Source organism: Rana temporaria, chromosome 1 (assembly GCF_905171775.1).
Source record: "Rana temporaria chromosome 1, aRanTem1.1, whole genome shotgun sequence".
In the NCBI taxonomy this organism is placed as follows: Eukaryota; Metazoa; Chordata; class Amphibia; order Anura; family Ranidae; genus Rana; species Rana temporaria.
The window spans coordinates 185,931,503-185,951,329 of NC_053489.1; the positions used below are offsets into that span (position 1 = coordinate 185,931,503).

Here is a 19,827-nt window from a genome sequence, read left to right on the forward strand (position 1 = left end):
AGCGCTGAGCTGTGGAGGGGTGGGGAGCGACAGTCTTAGTCTCTCAGTGGCTCGCTGGGAGGCTGAGACGGCTATCTGTCAGCAGAGAGCAGACTTCAGTTGCACTCCTATAAACCATAGGAGAAGCCCAGCCAAACAAGCTCAGGCTGAACGCTGAACTTCTCCTTTAATACGTTGATTTTGCTAGACCACACCCCCAATCCTACTTGTTTACCAGAGCTTAAATTACATTTCACCAGAACCTCCCCATTTTCAGGGCGGGGGGGTAAATTAAGTGTCGCCATTTTACTGCACCCCAGGAGGGGGGGGGGGGGTGATGGTAGGTTGGGCGGCCCTGTCAGGAAGGTTGTATAGGGCCCCATGATCTCTAACAGCAACCCTGGGGTGCAACCCAACTAGTTCTTCTCTTTTTTTCACTCACTCCCCTTCATCTCCCTACATGGTCCATGACCAGCTTAAATATATTTTTCCTTCCAGGTCTATAATCAGGTTCCACTCTACCTTCCCTGCTGCTTTTCCACAATCGGCTGCCAATCTTCCTCCACCGCTATGATCGGCATCCAGTAACCCCCCTCTGCATTCCCTGTTTAGCCCATAAACAGCTGCTTTTCCGGCTATTCTAAAATTCCATTTGTCATTCTGTCTCCTCGCTCTCCCCCTGTATAGCCTACGATCAGCTTGGATCCATTATTAAAGGCCCATTCTGACCACCCACCTCCCATTTCATATCAGCTCCCACTCTGCCTCCCAACAAACCCCTATTTTACAGACAGATTCCACTTGCTCACTCTCCCCATAACCAGTTCAAGAAAGCTAGAACATTTCATAAAATAGAACTGCCCAGTGCTCTGTGCAGCCACAGACAAGCCCTGTTCTTTTTCATTTTTGGCACACTTCGTTTTTTTGCCAATATTACTCATTTATGAACAGGCTTTAGCTAGATGATTCAAAATCGAAATCAGAATCAGATGAACTGTCATCTGCTATCACCAGTAGGAGAATTTCAGTTCAAAGCTAAGCACTACAAAATTTAAAAAGAAATACAGGAATGGCGGTCCTCACCTGTAGAAGATGGCCTCTCCTCCCACACTCTGTTGGTTAAAGGGGTTTTCCTGTTACAGTCACCTTCTGAGTGTACTGAAGATGCAGAAGGAGGACGTTCTCCAGAGGACTGCCCCAGAGCAGGTGACTTTGTTTTCCGGCTGTTTGGCCTCGATAATTTGGGCTTTCCTCCACTACCTGAAAATTTAAAAAAAAAACAGCCTCAAAGTACTGTTAAACTCCCCTTATCCCATGGAAATAAAGGATTCTGAACAAGTCTGTAAAAAGCCATTATTTTTAATAGCCATAGGAATAGTAACAGTAATACCTGCCTCGCTAAGGATTCTATTACAAGTTACTTTCCTCCTTATTGCTCCTTCCTTGTCCTGGCTTACACACCCATTGCATCACAAAATAGGGTAACAGCACGAATGAAAAGAGAATAAAACCCCTTTCACACTGAGCAGCGCTGGGCGTCGGCGGCGCTTCCTATGCAGTGGGCAGAGCGCTGAGGATGGTGTGAATTGGCCCTAAGAAACAGAATCCACTTTTCTTGTTATGGCACTAAATCAGCACATGCCCAGGAACACCCTAGAGTTGCATATTCGGAACAACAAAGCAGAGGAAAAAATATGTGGATGTGTTCATGCTTAGCCTATGCATGCAGACATTTCCAAGCACATCCTTTTCATGAGAAAAACAAAATGCGATAGGACAAGTTATAAAATATTGCTAAACAACTCTACACCTGACAAGTCTTAGCATGTGATGGGTCCTTGAACTTTGGAGTCAATTCAATAAGCTGTATGTTATTTTATCTCACCATACTGCAAATTTCTCATTAATACATTAAAAAAATAAGAAGTATGGCCAAAGCTTTTTAGGCCATACTTCTCTTGTGGGTCACAGGGGTGCACTTACTTATGCACTCCTGTGACCCAGAATCAGCTGACAGTGGGCTAAAGCCGGGTGTTGGCTAAGGTCACAGAGCTAGTCCAGGCTCTGAAAGGAACCCAACAAAAATGTTGGGATCCACTCAGATCCCTAACCGGCAAATGGGGCAAAGCTGAGAGCTTAAGTTAGCTATTCCCCCTTGCATTCCAGTGAGTGCTGGAGGGGCAGAGTGGAGTGACTGACAAGTCACTGCTCTCTGCTCAGAGCAGACCGAGAACTGAGCGATCATGTGATTGCTCAGTTCTCGATCTTGGAGCCAGTGCGGGACAGTTGCAGCATCAGACCAATGCTGCAGTTATATAGGCAAGTATATATGTGTTTTTTTTTTTTATTATTTCCCACACTCCTTTAAATTCACACAGATAACGCATAGGTGTATATTGCTTTTTATAGTTGTTCAACAATAAATTGCATGTCTTTTTTTGGTTTTGTACAAGCAACCTTATTTTTATCTCAGAAAGTCTCTTTCTCTTTACCACTAATTAGAGATGCTCACCATCTAAATTATTATTCTACATCTAGTACTGTTTGCTATATCAGCCACTAATTTTCTGTCCTAATCTTTGTAACCATAGCTATAGGCAAGGATTATGTCACTGACCATAAACACCATGACTCAGGGTGTGCAATGCCCTCCTGCTTAGACAGTTGTCACCAGTACTGCGCTCAGAGTTTCCCTTCATTTCTGCTGTCACAGTTTATAATTCTGGACTTTCACTTACAGTGACAATGAGAGCGAATCTCCCTAATGCGCACAAAAATAGCAATAAAAACCTGAAAGGAGGTTCTAACCCCCTTACTACTGTATTCAAAAGTAAAAAAAAAAAATGTTTGGGCTTTAGGTGTACTTTAATTTGCCATGCAAATATTTTTAAAGCCAAGTGTACTATACTGAAGTGTCTTTACTCTGATGCCTTGACTTGGAAAAACATATGTAATAACCTTATGTAACAACTTTTAAATACATAAAACTAGGGTTGTCCCGATACCACTTTTTTAGGACTGAGTACAAGTACTGATACTTTTTTTCAAGTAGTCGCCGATACCGAATACCGATACTTTTTTTAAATGTGTCCCCAAATGCAGTCATGTCCGCCCACAGATGCAGCCATGTCCCCCCACAGATGCAGCCATGTATCCCCCCATCCAGCCATGTATCCCCCCCATCCAGCCATGTCTCCCCCCCATCCAGCCATGTCTCCCCCCCATCCAGCCATGTCTCCCCCCCATCCAGCCATGTCTCCCCCCCATCCAGCCATGTATCCCCCCCCATCCAGCCATGTATCCCCCCCATCCAGCCATGTATCCCCCCATCCATTCATGTCTCCCCCCATCCAGCCATGTCTCCCCCCATCCAGCCATGTCTCCCCCCATCCAGCCATGTCTCCCCCCATCCAGCCATGTCTCCCCCCCATGCATCCATGTCTCCCCCCATCCAGTCATGTATCCCCCCATGCAGCCATGTATCCCCCCCATGCAGCCATGTCTCCCCCCCATCCAGCCATCGTCTTCCACCCATCCAGCCATCGTCTCCCCCCATCCAGCCATGTATCCCCCCATGCAGCCATTGTCTCCCCCCATCCAGCCATCGTCTCCCCCCATCCAGCCATCGTCTCCCCCCATCCAGCCATCGTCTCCCCCCATCCAGCCATCGTCTCCCCCCATCCAGCCATCGTCTCCCCCCATGCAGCCATCGTCTCCCCCCATGCAGCCATCGTCTCCCCCCATGCAGCCATCGTCTCCCCCCATGCAGCCATCGTCTCCCCCCATGCAGCCATCGTCTCCCCCCATGCAGCCATCGTCTCCCCCCATGCAGCCATCGTCTGCCCCCATCCAGCCATCGTCTCCCCCCATGCAGCCATCGTCTCCCCTCATCCAGCCATGTTCCACTTACCTGCATCCCCGCTGCCGTCGACTGTGTAATACGCCGGGAACGTTACAGCTTTGAATCGCTGTAATGATTGGCCCCGCGCTGCGTATAGACACTCCCCCTTGCTCGGGATTGGACAGTTCACCCGAGCAAGGGGGAGTGTCTATGCGCAAATCATTACAGCGATTCAAAGCTGTAATGTTCCCGCCCGTATTACACAGTTGGCGGTAGCGGGGATGCGGCGGATCGCGGCGGCGGATTGCGGCTTCGGTTGCGGCGGTCGGCGGCGGGGGGGGTCGAGGGGGTGTCAAGTATTCTATTTGTGTATCGGGGCGGGGTATCGGCGTCTGAGTACCGCCGAAAAAACTCGGAATCGGTCCCGATACCGATACTAGTATCGGTATCGGGACAACCCTACATAAAACACAAAAATAAAATTCTATATCTTCCGTGCAAAAATGTAATGATTCTTGACTCATTACATATGTAAATACCATACCTGTATGCCATTTAAGTTCCCACAGACGTCTGTTCGAAAAACACCAATACTAAGCTCTGCCCCGCCCTGTCACTAGCACAGCTTGAGTGTCCTAGCTACAGTTTTTTGTTATCTACTAAACTACATATGCGATTTTTTTTAAAAGAACAAAGGAAGGAATAGCGCAAGCACCTAAAAGCAATGGAGAGTTAAGAAACCAGCACCTAGAAATGGTAATGGCAATATACAGCCATGGCCAAAAGTTTTGAGAATGACACAAATACAAATTTTCACAAAGTCTGCTGCCCCAGTTTTTGAGATGGGAAATTGCATATACTCCAGAATGTTATGAAGAGTGAACAGACGAATTGCAATTAATTGCAAAGTTCCTCTTTGCCATGAAAATTAACTTAATCCCATACAAAGAATTTCCACTGCATTTGTGAAAAAGGCTTCAGGGTGCCCAAGAAAGTCCAGCAAGCAGCCGGACCTCTCCTAAAGAGGATTCAGCTGTGGGATCGGAGTGCCACCAGTGCAGAGCTTGCTCAGGAATGGCAGCAGGCAGGTGTGAGCGCATCTGCACGCACAGTGAGGCGAAGACTTTTGGAAGATGGCCTGGTGTCAAGAAGGGCAGCAAAGAAGCCACTTCTCTCAAAAAAAAAAAAAATAAGGGACAGATTGATGATCTGCAGAAAATATGGTGAATGGACTGCTGAGGACTGGGGCAAAGTCATATTCTCCGATGAAGCCTCTTTCCGATTGTTTGGGGCATCAGGAAAAAGGCTTGTCCGGAGAAGAAAAAGGCGAGCGCTACCATCAGTACTGTGTCATGCCAACAGTAAAGCATCCTGAGACCATTCATGTGTGGGGTTGCTTCTCATCCAAGGGAATGGCTCACTCACAATTTTGCCCAAAAACACAGCCATGAATAAAGAATGGTACCAAAACATCCTCCAACAGCAACTTCTTCCAACAATCCAACAACAGTTTGGTGAAGAACAATGCATTTTCCAGCACGATGGAGCACTGTGCCATAAGGCAAAAGTGATAACTAAGTGGCTCGGGACCAAAACATTGACATTTTGGGTCCATGGCCAGGAAACTCCCCAGATCTTAATCCCATTGAGAACTTGTGGTCAATCCTCAAGAGGCGGGTGGACAAACAAAAACCCACCAATTCTGACAAACTCTAAGAAGTGATTATGAAAGAATGGGTTGCTATCAGTCAGGAATTGGCCCAGAAGTTGATTGAGAGCATGCCCAGTCAAATTGCAGAGGTCCTGAAAAAGAAGGGCCAACACTGCAAATACTGACTCTTTGCATAAATGTCATGTAATTGTCGATAAAAGACTTTGAAACGTATGAAGTGCGTGTAATTATATTTCACTACATCACAGAAACAACTGAAAAAAGGATCTAAAAGCAGTTTAGCAGCAAACTTTGTGAAAACAAATATTTGTGTCATTCTCAAAACTTTTGGCCACAACTGTACATACTAATATACCACTTGGTTAGATAAATCAAATATAGGAGTACAAGTCCATATAATGTCTCCTGGAGCCAGGGGATGCGCTAGTAGCAGACCGAGAGAACCAATAAGCTCCAATATACTCTGACACACACTTGCAAAGGGGCCAAAGGATGTAAACTGGCAGCCTTTGTATAAAAGGCAAGGAAACTGACTCCAATTACCATGCCTCTTTCCCAAGCCAACAACTTTTTGGCTTAAAGAGGTGGAGCCTTGAAACACCTCACCATGGAGACAGACCGATTCTCTGTGTAATCCAGAAGTTGTATAGGTTTTGTTCTGTGGAGTGGTTGGTGTTTATCAGCTCCATCCCAGTGTACTTGCTGCAGCGGTGCTTCCCTCCAGTGGTGTTTCTTTGAGCGGTCCTGTTCTCTCCCCCCCTTGATTGGACACAAGAATGGAAGCTGGATTGTGTTCATCCGTTCAGTACTTCCTCCCAAAGCACACACATCCACTGTAAAATCTGCTATTATTGTTGTCAAAAAAGTATATGGCATGCTGGTAACTGAAGTCTGTTTCCTTGGCTATTCTACAGGGTGGCATCCTTCGGCTCCTTATACAGGTGTGTCTCAGATTGGAGTGAATTAGTTCTTATTGGTTCTCTTGGTCTGCTATTAGTCCATCCACCAGATCCAGGAGACATTATATAGACATGTACACTATATTTAATTTAGGTTGTCTTATTGCCATGTAGAAGCTTAAAGGGGTTGTAAAGGTACATTTTTTTCCCCCTTTACCTTAGTGGAGTCCTCCTTGCACCAAGGTAAAGGAAGCTATTTAGGGATTTTTTTTTTTACCTTTACAACCCCTTTAATGTTAGAACTTGTTGTTACTCCTGTGAGCTCACAGAGTTAATACAAGGTATAATAAAACACTAGGTCAACCAACACTCAGGCGTTGAAATATAAACCCCATTCCATTATTTGCTCTTGCCCCATAATAAAAAGCATAAAGTGGAATACAAAAAGTACCAAAGAAAAAAGGGCAGGCAATGCTTTATAGTTTATACGGTTACGAGAGACTGGCAAGTGTGGATAGAGAAAGAATATCAAGGAGGCAGAAGAACAAGAAAAAGTTAAGAGACATTAGGAAAGCCCAAAAGAAATGAAAAGCAGCAGCAGACCTGGCAAAGACCGCATGTCGTCATTCCGTCCATCAGCAGCTGTTATGGAGATAGCAGAGGGCAGGCTTGCGTTGGCATTCAAAGGGTTAAAAGCATTGGTATTGAGTGCTGAGCGGTCTTCCCACTGCTCATCATATTTACCCATTAGGGCCTTCCTAATTATGGCCTCCAACCCAATGTTGCTGCCGGAGCTCTCCTGCACAGACTGCGGCCTGCAACTGATTGGTCCTAGAGAAAACACAAGAAAAATTCAAAAGAAACTATTATTTAAAGTGTCACAGGACTTGGTGCCCTGCACGTAAAGCGTCCTCATGGCACAGTCCGTATTGTTAATTTTTATGTAAAACGTTTCAGTTTATGCGAAAACCACTACATTACCGATGCTTGGTGTGAAATTAATTAAAATGGATTCACTTCTAGTAAGATGTGTGCGGTAATGCAGCATGATAAAACTTATTTCCATGGAAGATGTGCGATAAGGTTAGAGTACTGATAAGTTGCCTGTTAAATTATATGAGCCTGTTTGTCATTAATTTACTAGCAATTGATTTGGGGCTCTGATCAATATAAAGTGCTTTTTTTCTTGAAAAATAGAAGCACTGGGCCAGATTCACAGAAAAAGTACGCCGGAGTATCTGTTGATACTCCGGCGTACTTTCAAATTTGCCGCGTCGTATCTTTATTTGTAATTCACAAACAAAGATACGATGGCTTTTGGCTAAGATCCGACAGGCGTACGGCTTCGTACGCCTTCAGGTCTTAGGATGCAATACTTCGGCGACCGCTGGGTGGAGTTTGCGTCGTTTTCCGCGTCGGGTATGCAAATTAGCTGTTTACGGCGATCCACGAAGGTACGCGCGTTCGTCGCATTCTCTTACGTCGTCGCTAGTCGGTTTTTCCCGTCGCAAACTTAAGCCTGCTATTTCATGGCTTAGATTTAGACCAGCCATGTTAAAGTATGGCCGTAGTTCCCGCGTGGAATATCAATTTTTTTTTTTTTTTTGCGTAAGACGTCCAGGAATACGAAAGGACGTAACGCACGTCGCCGTTCAAAAAACACGTCGGGGCGCCGTAATTTTGCGCAAAGCACGGCGGGAAATTTCCTAACGGAGCATGCGAGAACGCACCTAATTTAAATTGTACACGCCCCATTTGAATTAGGCGGGCTTGCGCCGGACGGCTTTACGCTACGCCGCCGCAAGTTTACACGCAAGTGCTTTGTGAATCAAGCACTTACGACGAAAACTTGCGGCGGAGTAACATAAAGGGGATACGTTACGCCGCCGTAATTGCTCGTGAATCTGGCCCACTGTTTTTACCAACACTAGGAAAGCCTGGGTGCTGGAATTTGGCATGCCAATATACATATATATAATAAGGAAAACACTATCAACTCCTGTGGCAAATAGGGGACCAATCAGCTAACCTAATGTTTGAGCATGACAAACATAAATCAAGTGCATTAAATAAAGGAATTTTTACACCCCAAAATGTAGCACATTAATAGATAAAAAGTCACAAGTTCAAGCATAAGTAATCATCATAGAGCTTGTACTCAGACATAAGTGCGTCACTATGCTCCCACACAATAATATAATTAGTGAAAAAAGTGCCAACACCACAATATAAAGTTCAGTGTGAAAGTGATTAACACTAATCCTTACAATGTAGTGCTCCACTTGTGAAACCTTCCACTATTCCACCGTGCAAAGAACACTTGCTAGCAGCTTACCAGAACACCATTACATTACATTTAGTGTTTTAATTCAATATAATCTCACTTTACCATTTCATTTTTATACCTCTCCACCTTTCATTTCAATCTACCCTTCTTTATGCGATACCATTACATGTTGCCCATCCTGTGCCTAATTTACTATTATAACTTTACCTCTTCCTTTAATGACATCAATCATCTCTCCATCACCATTACCTTCTAAGCATGAGTGGTCATGGTAAGCATGTGTAGAAGCTGAAGATGTGTGGCCTTAAAGCGGAGGTGCGCCCACCCCTGCAAAAATGAAAAGCCAGCAGCTACACATACTGCACCTGCTGACTTTTAATAAAAGGGCACTTACCTGTCCTGTAGTCCAGCGATGTCGGCACCGCAGCTGATGTTTCCATCAGCTGTCGGGTGCTGCTGCTGCCGCCATTGCAGATAAGGGAACCTGGCAGTGTAGCATTATGACTTCACCCTGGGTCCCTGCTGTGCATGTGCGAGGCTCCGCTGCACTCTCCTACTGGCCCAGTGGCGGGGGGAGGAGGGAGCCGAGCTGTGATGTAATTCGCCACGGCCCGAACTCCCGGAAGTGGGGACAGGATACCGGCCAAAGACCGGTATCTGCTCCCACCTGAAAGGTGCCAAATGTGGCACCGGAGGGTGGGAGACAAATGAGCGGAAGTTCCACTTTTAGGCGGAACTGCGCTTTAAGTGGTGATGTCATCACGCATTGTTTATTTTTAAACACGTAATACCCAATTACATCTGGAAGTGGCGTTTGTGGATATCCTAGTCATTGTGGAGGAGTGGAGCCACTGGGAGATCTTTACACACTCATACTTATACATTTATATTCATACGCTCATGCTTAGAATGTCATGGTGCTCTGAGAAGCTTCTAGCAAATGTTCTTTGCACAGTGAATAGTGAAAGAATGGTGAAAGTGGAGAACTACAAGTCATAAGTAGTGGTGTTAATCACGTTCACACTGGCATTTATATTGTGTTAACGGAACTTTTTTTCACTAATTATATTATTGGGTGGAAGCATAGTGATGCACTTGTGTTTTTTTGTAAGTACATGCTCTATGATGATTACTTATGCATGAATTTGTTTGTTGCCACATCTATTAAGGTGTTACATTTTGGGGTAGTCACTGGGAGAGCACAATGGCTTGGCGGGAGGGATTCCCATGGTTGCAGGAAAGAAATTTGCTCAGTCTACGGCCGTCTTAACAGTTGAATTGGACACAAATGCCACAATCAGATCTATACATTTCCGACAAAATAATTGGTAAGTAATTGCAGCTAAAAAATAAAAAACTACCTGATCCTGTAATTGCTGGCATGTTAAATATTTCTGTTCCCGGTTGCCCAATGTCTGAAAAATCAATTAAGAAAACACAAATCTAAATGATAGTAAAATACAAAACCTTTGTATCATTTGTAAAACATCAAGGTCAATCAAGCATTGGGGTTCAGTGAATAAAACACAGCAATTATCCAGACTTGAAAAAAAAATGATGCCTTCTGTTTATCCAAGAAACTTTTTTCCATCTCTTAACTACAGAAAATCAGTGAATCCAGTTTAACTTGTTTTGTTTAATCACTTTAACTTCAACTGAACGATTTTTTCGCTCACTGCCAGAAAACAGTCCCACAGGAATTGAGCCTAGCAAGCATATCAGATGAACCATTAGTCCCATAGATCAAACAGCAGAGCTCTGCCTTACAACATTTGCTGGTGCTTTAGAGCACTTCACAGTGCTGAAAGAGATGATGTGGTGGTAATACAGTGGAACCTCGGATTACTAGCATTCTCCAGGAACGGATTATGCTCGTAATCCGAGGTTCCACTGTCCAAAGTACTCGCATATCAAAGTGAGTTTCCCCATAGAAGTCAATGGAAACAAAAGTAATTCGTTCTGCATTGACTTCAATGGCATGCAATATCGCATGTGGCCAGTGGTGGGGGGTGCAGGAGAGCCTCGGAAAGTGAGTATTTTCAAGTATTTCTGAACCGCTCCAGGCACCCCTGCACCTCAGGCCAAATGCGGTACTGCAGGACCCATTAGCTTGAATTCTGCTCGTTTTGCAAGACAACACTCGCAAACCGAGTCAGATTTTTTTTTTTTAAAGTTGCTCGTCTTTCAAAATGTTTGTTAACCGCATTACTCGTAAACCGAGGTTCCAATGTATATTGTCCCACAGTGATGACAAAGCATTACCTGTTAGTTCAGGCAAACTGAACAAGATACATTTTAGCAGTGAAAATACACCTTATAAATACATAACCTTCTCAGTGACATGCTGTGCCCTGACAAGCTAGAAGGTAAAATCTCGAAAGACAGTCGATTTTTAAAAGGAGCAAACTCTTCTGATCTTGTCCCAACCAAATTTTCAAAGCACCCCCTTCCCCAAAAAAATCTAAACTTCTTCCATGTGAAAAAACAAATGTGGAAACTCTTACTATACTCTGGCTCATTCCTGTTGGCTGTACTAAGCTTTTTAATGATTTCTTGTTTCTTGGATTTAACCATAGCAGAGGTGCTCTCAGTCAGCTTACTGAAGAACGCCGGGGGTTGTGCGCTGTTCCCTGGGGATTTCGAACCCATTCTGTGAAGAGAAGAGAAGATTATAGACCTTTACAAAACCTAATGACAAGTCTCTAGCAGTTACAGCTTACTTGAATAGGCAGACTACCTTAAAGCGGATATTTCAAATTTTGGGTAGAATCACCGTTGCAAATTTCCCATTAAAAAAAAAAAAATTGCCAGCTCAGCCATAATGATGGAGTCTTCTTTATTTATTTTACTATAGGAAATTGGAGGCATAGGATTGAGGAAATTGAGTACTGCCCGTGATACTGATTTTTATTTGCACCAACAAGGTCCAAGCAGTACCGATTCACAAAAGTTGTAGCAGAAAGCTGAAATGTAAAAAATAAAAATACAGCTACAATAGCCTCAGGCATGGGAGCGGAATTTCAGGGGGATGGGGGGCCTGTCCTGCTGAAGAGGTGTAACTGTGGTGCCAGATTCTTCTTTAAAGGGGTTGTAAAGGTTTGTTTTTTTATTTTCTAAATAGGTTCCTTTAAACTAGTGCATTGTTGGTTCACTTACCTTTTCCTTCAATTTCCCTTCTAAATTATTTGTTCTTTGTCTGAATTTCTCACTTCCTGTATCTCCTCAGTAAACTTGCCCCATGATCCATGGGGGTTAGTCAGCCAGAACAGCTTAGTAAGGAACAGGAAGTGAGAAATTCAGACAAAGAAAAAAAAAACATTTAGAAGGGAAATCGAAGGAAAAGGTAAGTGAACCAACAATGCACTAGCTTAAAGGAACCTATTTAGAAAATAAAAAACAAACCTTTACAACCCCTTTAAAAGGCACAATATATATAACCCATGGCCCTTTTAAAAGGTCAAAGTAATTTGAACTGGCATAGAATTGGAAATTAAATAATAAAACAAAAACCTAATGACTGCATTTAGTATGTAACATAATTAAACGAAACTCTGGGAATTCATTATGCCACTGTGTACCTAAGCAACCACACGTTAAGAACAGGTTCTTTGTGGATGGTTTAAACTTACAAAAATGGAAAAGGCATGACACTTCTTTGATGTAGCAATCCTTTGTGGGACTACAAATCCCAGCAATCCAAACACTGGCACTATCTAATAAGCAGTCATCAGTCAGGTTTTAAACTGAAATGTCTCATGTTTGCATATGTAAGTATACAGGGTAGACTTGGCTGTACTCGTTTATTATAATTTTTTTTTTTTTTTTTTTTTTAGGGGAGATGACATTTAAGAAGAACTGGAAATTAGATAAACATTTACTATGTTTGGAGGATTCATACAGCCACTATACTCTTGAGCTTGCTAGGTTCTAGTTTGACGATCTCACGCTCCCTAATTTAATCAAGTGAGGATATATTATCCAAGGCATTGCCAAAAGATAAGAAATCGTGGGGTGGTTTAGACCAATGGTCGCCAACCAGTGGTCCATTAGAAAATGTTGGTGGTCCCCAGGGGTATCAACATTGTAGAAAATTAATACCACCCAATGCTGTTTCCAGTGTTGTTCTCAATGCATGCCGACAGTTGATACCTGATGCCTCCTCTGTAGTTCCAGATGCTGTGAGGTGTCTGGAGTAGCGCAGAGAGCGGGAGGTGAAGGAGGGAACTTCCAATGGCAGCGCTGATCACAGACTGTGGTAGAGAGCACAAAGCTCAAGCACATGGCTGGATAAGGAAGTGAGATCCAATTAGGAGTCTAAGGCAGTAGTGTTATGCAGAGTGCGGTGGTGGGGGGGGGGGGGGGAGATGGGGGTCGAAGAGAGATCCAGAGCACGGTGTGTAAAAGGCAGCAATGTGATCCAGGGGAAGGGAGGCAGAAGGCTGTGTGTAGAAGGTATGTAGAACTCATGTTAGTGCTCCACGGCATTCAAAACTGGGAGTTTAGTGGTCCGTTAAGTCTGAAAGGTTGGCGACCAATAGTTTGGACTACCCTGTGCACCCATAACTAAAATATCCGTTTTTGGCAGGACTGAACCTTTAAAAGTAATCTGGATATTGACAAGATTAAATATACAGGAACAATCCAATTGCAGTTCAGCATCTGTACCAGTCAGCACACATAACATGATTACCTGTGCTGGCTTATCAGGGGGAAAACAATAGTAATGGGACAGAGTCCTCTAACCTTTCCATTTACTATTCCTCCTGATGAGCTTGGGTCAGGGATTGTAATATGATCATAGACATTAGACTGTCACCCAACCAGGTGAGAATAAGACGTGGTCATCCTATGTCTACAAGCATTTTACTCATCTCATTATTACTTCAATGAATATTAAAAAAAAAATTAAAAAATGTTTGGCCCATTTCTAGGCTTTTAGAAATTAGGAGAGGGTATAAAAATATCCACCACGACTGAATTGCAATTGTAAAAAAGCAGACCACAGAAAATGGTAAGATGGGGTTAAAAAAAAAAAAAAAAAAAGCAGAGAGAGAGAGAGAGAGAGGTCCATGCTAATTTTACCGATTGTTCAGTCAAACTATCATACATTTCTTCATGAACGTTCTCTACTCACAGTACCCTCAGCATGCACTGAAAATGGTCAGGTCAGTATGCAGACATAGCTAATGCAGTTTAAATTCTAATCATAGGAAAGTCACATAATATAGAAATTTTGCTTTTAGGAACTCGTGGAATAAAGAAAAAAAGTTCATTTAATTTGAAATATAGATAGATTTGTTTGAGGCAAGGCAACATTGTTGAATTACATCAGTTTAATGTTTTTTTTTTTTCCTTTCACTAAAAGCAAGTCATCTATTTGAATACATGAGATGATGTCCATCAACATTAGACCCACCCGCATCTCCCATATTAGTAGTTGCTGCCTAACAGTGTGCAGTTAGCAGAAAATATATTTTAGCAAATAGCAACTGGAAAAGCATTTGGAGGGCAGCAAGTGCCTGGATACTGATGGAAAAAAAAGGCTGGCATGCTTGAGTGCGTTACCTTGGTTCTGTTTGCTCTCCCTCTCTATATAAAGTTGGATATGTAGAACTTCTAGTATACTCTGGCTGTCCCATGCCCTCTGGTGGAGAAATGGGGTCGATACCATCTTCTGATCCACTCAGCGCAGAAACTTTGTTTTGATCTGGTGATCTAAGGATCAACGAAGCTCAAGTTCATCTACTGTGCAAAGTTGTATAGAGCTTTTCCACTTACAAATAGAAAGTGGAAAACCTTCTGGTATGTTCCCTCCTCACTTGGATTCTCCTGATCACCTGTTTGAACAGTGCCCTGAACAATTTTAGCCATAGGGCTCATGAGTCTGTGTTAACGTGGAGCAACTTCAAGAAGTGGTAGCCTTGAACTAATTCAAACAGCCGATTAGCAGGAAATTCCACCCTGACAGCAGCAGAAGGCCACACCTCAGATCTTCTACTTCATATTTAAAAGTTGAAAACATTCAGACTACACAAAGTGGTAGTATACTCCGCATTTTGATTTTAACCTACAGGTATACTAAAAGCTTACACAGTGGGTATATAAAAGAATCAACCGCATTAAAAAATAATCACATTTTGTTGCTTTGCAGCCGGAAATGAAGACAGACACAGTTTTGGTTTTATCCAGCTGTATTTATAACATCCAAGTGAAATATAGATCACCACCATGTCAGAGAAAAAAAAAAAAAAAAAAAAAAACAGAATCACAGAGTTGCAAAAAATAATCACCCCCTTCTAAAAATGACTTGTAAACTCATTTGAGTGTAGCTAATCACCTTCACAATGCCACACAAAGACTTTCAACTGTGATCAGCAGAGCATGAAAAGATTTCCTGGAGCATTTCAGTTCCTGGTAGTGCAACTGAAGTCAACAATCAGGAAGGAAAAAGGGAAGCGCTACTAAGTGTAGTATCACAAATAGAATTTAATACAAATGGTTAAAAACACTCACAGGATTGGAATGAATGGATCACTTGTCACAACAATGTGGATGTCCGCCATAGATCCTCTGTCCTATGGTGGATTAAATGGGGAATGGACCTTCTGTGGTAGACCGGTAATGCACACTAACTTCTGCTGGACATTCCTTTGGATGAGACGTCACCAGGAAGGAGGAGCGGAGGCTGGACTTGACTGGGATAACAGATGACAGGTTAAGTGAAGGAGCAGTGAGCTCTGAGCCCATAGCTAGTCATCTGTCTGTTATCCCAGCCAAGCCCAGCCTCCTCTCTTCCTTCCTGGTGACGTCACGTCCGCTCTGAAGTTTCCAGTGCGGGTTGGCGTGCACTCCCGGTCTAACACAGAGGGTTCATTCCCCCTGTCATCCACCATGGACCAGATCCCGTCGGCGCCTGCAGGACAGAGAATCTATGGCAGACATCTGCATTGTTATGACAAGCGATCTATTTATTCCAATCCTGTGAGTGTTTTTAACCATTTGTATTAAACTCTATTTGTGATACTGCACTTAGTGTTGCTTCCCTTTTTCCTTACTTCTTGTATCCAACAGAGCTGGCCATACTCTAAGTACAGCAGCCTAAAGTGCTTCACATACAGCCCTCAATTTATTAATTGGTTTGCATTCAACTTTTTTATAAAATAGTTTTTGAAGTGCAAAAGAAACTCAAGAAAAATGCATCCCTTTAAATTCTATGTATGTCTTTACACCGGTCCGTTGCGGTATAACACACCTCCCCATTGAGAATGCGGCAAAAATGCATCAAAAACTTGTCCCTTTTTGATGTGGGTATTGAGTCACATGACCCACTGTTTTTCGGTGGCCATTATCGGCACCTTTTTTCTAACAACGATAACCCTATTTTTTATATATCAGTGCATTCCTATCTCCAGCATAAAGATGAGGACCGACACAAGTCAGGAGATGGATACCAAAACATGTCAAAGGCTTTATCAATGCATAGAAGCACAGTGAAGTATATTATTAAGAAGAGGGACGTATTTGGTACAACACAGATCCTCTCTGGATCAGGACGTTGCTCCAAACTGGATGAAAGAGCCTGGAGGAAATTGTTCAGAGGCTACCAAGAGGCCTACAGCAACTCTGAAACAGTTGCAGGAATTTATGACAAGGAGTTGTCATTGTGTGCATGTGACAATATCACAAATTCTCCACAAATGTGGCTTATATGGAAGGATTGCAAGAAAAAAAAAGGCACTGCTCAAGAAAAGCCACATGCCGTCACAAATGAGCTTTGCTAAAACGCACCTTGAAGATTCTGAGACAACATGGAAAAGGGTGTTATGGTCAGATGAGACCACAATTAAATCATTTGACCTCAACACCAAATTATATATGTCTGGCAGAAATCCAATACAGCTCACCATCCAAATAACACCATTCCTACAGTAAAGCATGGAGATGATAATATCCTGTGATGGGGCGTTTCTCTGCAGCAGGGACTGGAGCACTTGTCAGGATAGAAGGAAAAATGTATGGGGCAAACTACCATCAAATTCTTGCGGAAAATGTGCAGCTGTCAATGGGAAGGTGGTTTATCGTCTAACATGACAATGCCCCAAAGATCACAGCAAAAATGATCACAAGGTGGTTGAAGGAAAACAAGGTGAATGGCCTAGTCAGAGCCCAGACTTAAACCCCATTGAAAATCTGTGGAATGACGTCTCCAGTCCACAAACGGTTAACTGAACTTGAGCAGTTCTGAAAAGAAGAGTGGGCAAATATTGCAAAGTTTAGATGTGCAAAGTTAGTAGAGACGAATCCCAACAGACTAAAGGCTGCATTTAAAGCAAAAAGCTGGTTCAACAAAATACTGACACAAGGGGGTGATCCTTTTTTTTCCCCAACTCTGCACTATAAATACAGCTGGATAATACAAAAACTGTGTCTGCCTTCATTTCAAGCTGCAATGCAACAAAATGTGATTATTTTCTATACCCACTGTACCTGTAGGTTAAATAAATATCTCCTAAATGTGCATTGTTTAGGAGATATTTGCTTGATTGGCAGCCAGTGACGTCACCGACGCATGTGCTTCAAAGAAACGGCATACCTGTGCCGTTCCTTCAGAGCTCTGCACCATGGTGGATATGAGGTCTTTGCAGTTTGACCATTCAAGCGGCTGCAGCCCACTAAACCGGAAGGGAGTTCAGGTGAAGATGGAAGCCTCTGCAGCAGTGACAGCGTGCCACTAGAGGGCTTTGTTTCAAGGCAAGTCTTTCATACTAACACATTATGCCTTTACCTTGCAGTGAGAATATTTTTTGTTTTTAGTTTCAGAGTTTACTATCGCTTTAAAACGGGGTTATACTAAAATACTCCCAGACAGCAATACAGCTGGAAAACACAGCAGTGTATACACTGATGTGTGCATCAGAAAAGAAAGGTGAAACTATTACAGCTGGAATAAAGATTAAACCTCCCCTTTAGTAGCGGGTAGTTCTAAACATAGACCTTTTCCTGCTAACTCTGCTTATATCCTGCAGCTTTCCTCTCCATGGAATCCACTCACCTTTTCTCTCCACAGCTTCCTGGAGATGCCCTTGCAGTCGGACCAGCTTCTTGTTGTTGAAGGACATGGTCAGTGGGGTTCTGCCTTAGATCCAGCACAGGGCAGCCGGCATAATACAACGGTGCTTGTTGGTGTAGTTGCTGTGGATGGTGCCTTGTGTAATCCTGCGTAATGACCTCCTGGATGTAGGAAAAAAGAAAAAATGTGTTTAGCTTATGAATTGCAACTAGGGAATCCATCATCATCTTCAATATTAATATATGAACATCTTCCTACATCAAAACATTCATTTTTTTATTTTCTTCTGAAAGTTGCACAGCTCACTTCCAAAGTTTGAATATTTATACTGCTTTCACACTGATCAGTCTCTTTTAGTTTTGCGTAAAAAAAAAAAAAGAAAAACACATGACCATTAAATCCTATGGAACTCTTCACACTGGTCAGTTGTGGGCCCGTTGTGTTTTTCAAAGTTCCACTTTCTGCATTTTTGGTGTATGTTTAGTAAAAAACAAAACAAAACCCCACAAAAAACACACCTCCCCATTGAGATAAACACATAAAAAATATGCAACAGAGCAGTGTGAAAGTAGACTTAGAGAAACCTGAGGCAAGTGACACATAGGGGGTTATTTACGAAAGGCAAATCCACTTTGCACTGCAAGTGCACTTGAAAGTGCAGTCGATTTAGATCAGAGGGGGACATGCAAGGAAAATAAAAAACAGCAGTTTAGCTTGCACATGATTGGATGGTAAAATCAGCAGAGCTTCCCCTCATTTCAGATCTACCTCTCAGATTTACAGCGACTGCACTTTCAAGTGCACTTGTAGTGCCAATTGGATATGCCTTTCGTAAATAACCCCCATAGCCTTTTGACTACTTGCTTTGATCCATCACATACCAATAGGATGGTAAGAGAAGTTCTCTCTGCCTGAACAGAGAATGAGCCCAGTTACTTCTACCCAAAATTGAGAAATCAGCACTGAGGTAGTAGATTAAATTAGGCTCACCTTCTGCTCACCTTATTTTCTGTTTTAATATTTTATTGGATTTTCAAAAATTGTAACAAGCTGTGGTTTGCCCACGCAGGGGCGACATTGAACAGATAAATAAGGAAGTAGCGCATGAACGCGTAATGAATGACAAAACAAACTATAATCCAGGCCATGGAGGACCAGGTTTAAAATTAGGCCTGATTCATAGACACACGTTATTCTGTACCCTGGAGTACAGCAGGCTACATTGTTGACCTTCATATCAGAAAGCAATGAGAGAAACAGGGTTCTGCTCACCTTATATGCGGATTAGCATTAGGTGGTTAAAGATGCAGAAAAAAACTGTGGACTCATATATTTTTCACAGATACCTATGCTTATATTGCTCAAGGATAAACGTGTGCACTAATACAGGGAGGCGTAATAGTTCAGTATGGCCGACTGTCTTTTCCAACGTATGATTGGCCAAGGTCTGTTATGAAAGTAATCTGAGACTTCAATGCTGGGCAAATCCAATCAGATCACATACCGTATTTATCGGCATATACCGCGCACTTTTTTCCCCTTAAAATCAGGGGAAAATCGTGGGTGCGCGATATACGCCGATACCCGCAATGTGTTTGAACGCCGCCGCCGACATATATTGAGCGGAGTACACTCAGGTACACTCGGCTCCTCTCGCGGTCACGCCCTGTGCCGTCTCCTAGCCTTTATGCGAGAGGAGCCGAGCGTGCCCGAGTGTACTGCGCTCGGTATATGTTGGCGATGGCATTCAAACACAGCGCGGGAAGCGGGGATCGGCTCAAGAACAGCGTGGGAGAAGCTGGGAGGACACCACCAGGGCCGCAGACGGATGCCGGACCGGACAAGGCCGCCGATGGACGCCGGGCAAGACACCAAAACTGTAAGCAATTAATTTTTTTTCCCCCAGGAATTTCCCTTCTACATTAGGGGTGAGCGCTATACGCCGGTGCGCGCTATAGGCAGATAAATACGGTAATGATTCTCAAACTTCTGCAGCTAAATTAGTAGCATTACGAGGGTGAAAGCTTAAACCTCACATTTAATTCTGCCAGGCGTGTTTTCTAGTAGGCATGCAGCAAG

General features: G+C 43.2%; 1 protein-coding gene across 13 annotated transcripts in view; it reads right to left on the reverse strand.

Moving 5' to 3' along the window:
• The window catches only part of NCOR2 (nuclear receptor corepressor 2), a 599,120-nt gene that overhangs the window by 17,629 nt on the left and 561,664 nt on the right, over window positions 1–19,827 (reverse strand). For 8 of the 13 annotated variants that reach the window (XM_040347350.1, XM_040347349.1, XM_040347347.1 and 5 more), the window contains 6 exons: window positions 17,731–17,909; window positions 14,244–14,393; window positions 11,183–11,328; window positions 10,040–10,093; window positions 6,995–7,222; window positions 1,063–1,239 (listed from right to left, as the gene is read on the reverse strand). In XM_040347350.1, coding sequence (XP_040203284.1) covers window positions 1,063–1,239; window positions 6,995–7,222; window positions 10,040–10,093; window positions 11,183–11,328; window positions 14,244–14,393; window positions 17,731–17,909 — 934 coding nt within the window. The remainder of the gene's footprint in view (window positions 1–1,062; window positions 1,240–6,994; window positions 7,223–10,039; window positions 10,094–11,182; window positions 11,329–14,243; window positions 14,394–17,730; window positions 17,910–19,827) is intronic. The other 5 variants (XM_040347359.1, XM_040347355.1, XM_040347354.1 and 2 more) reach the window with 4 other exon arrangements.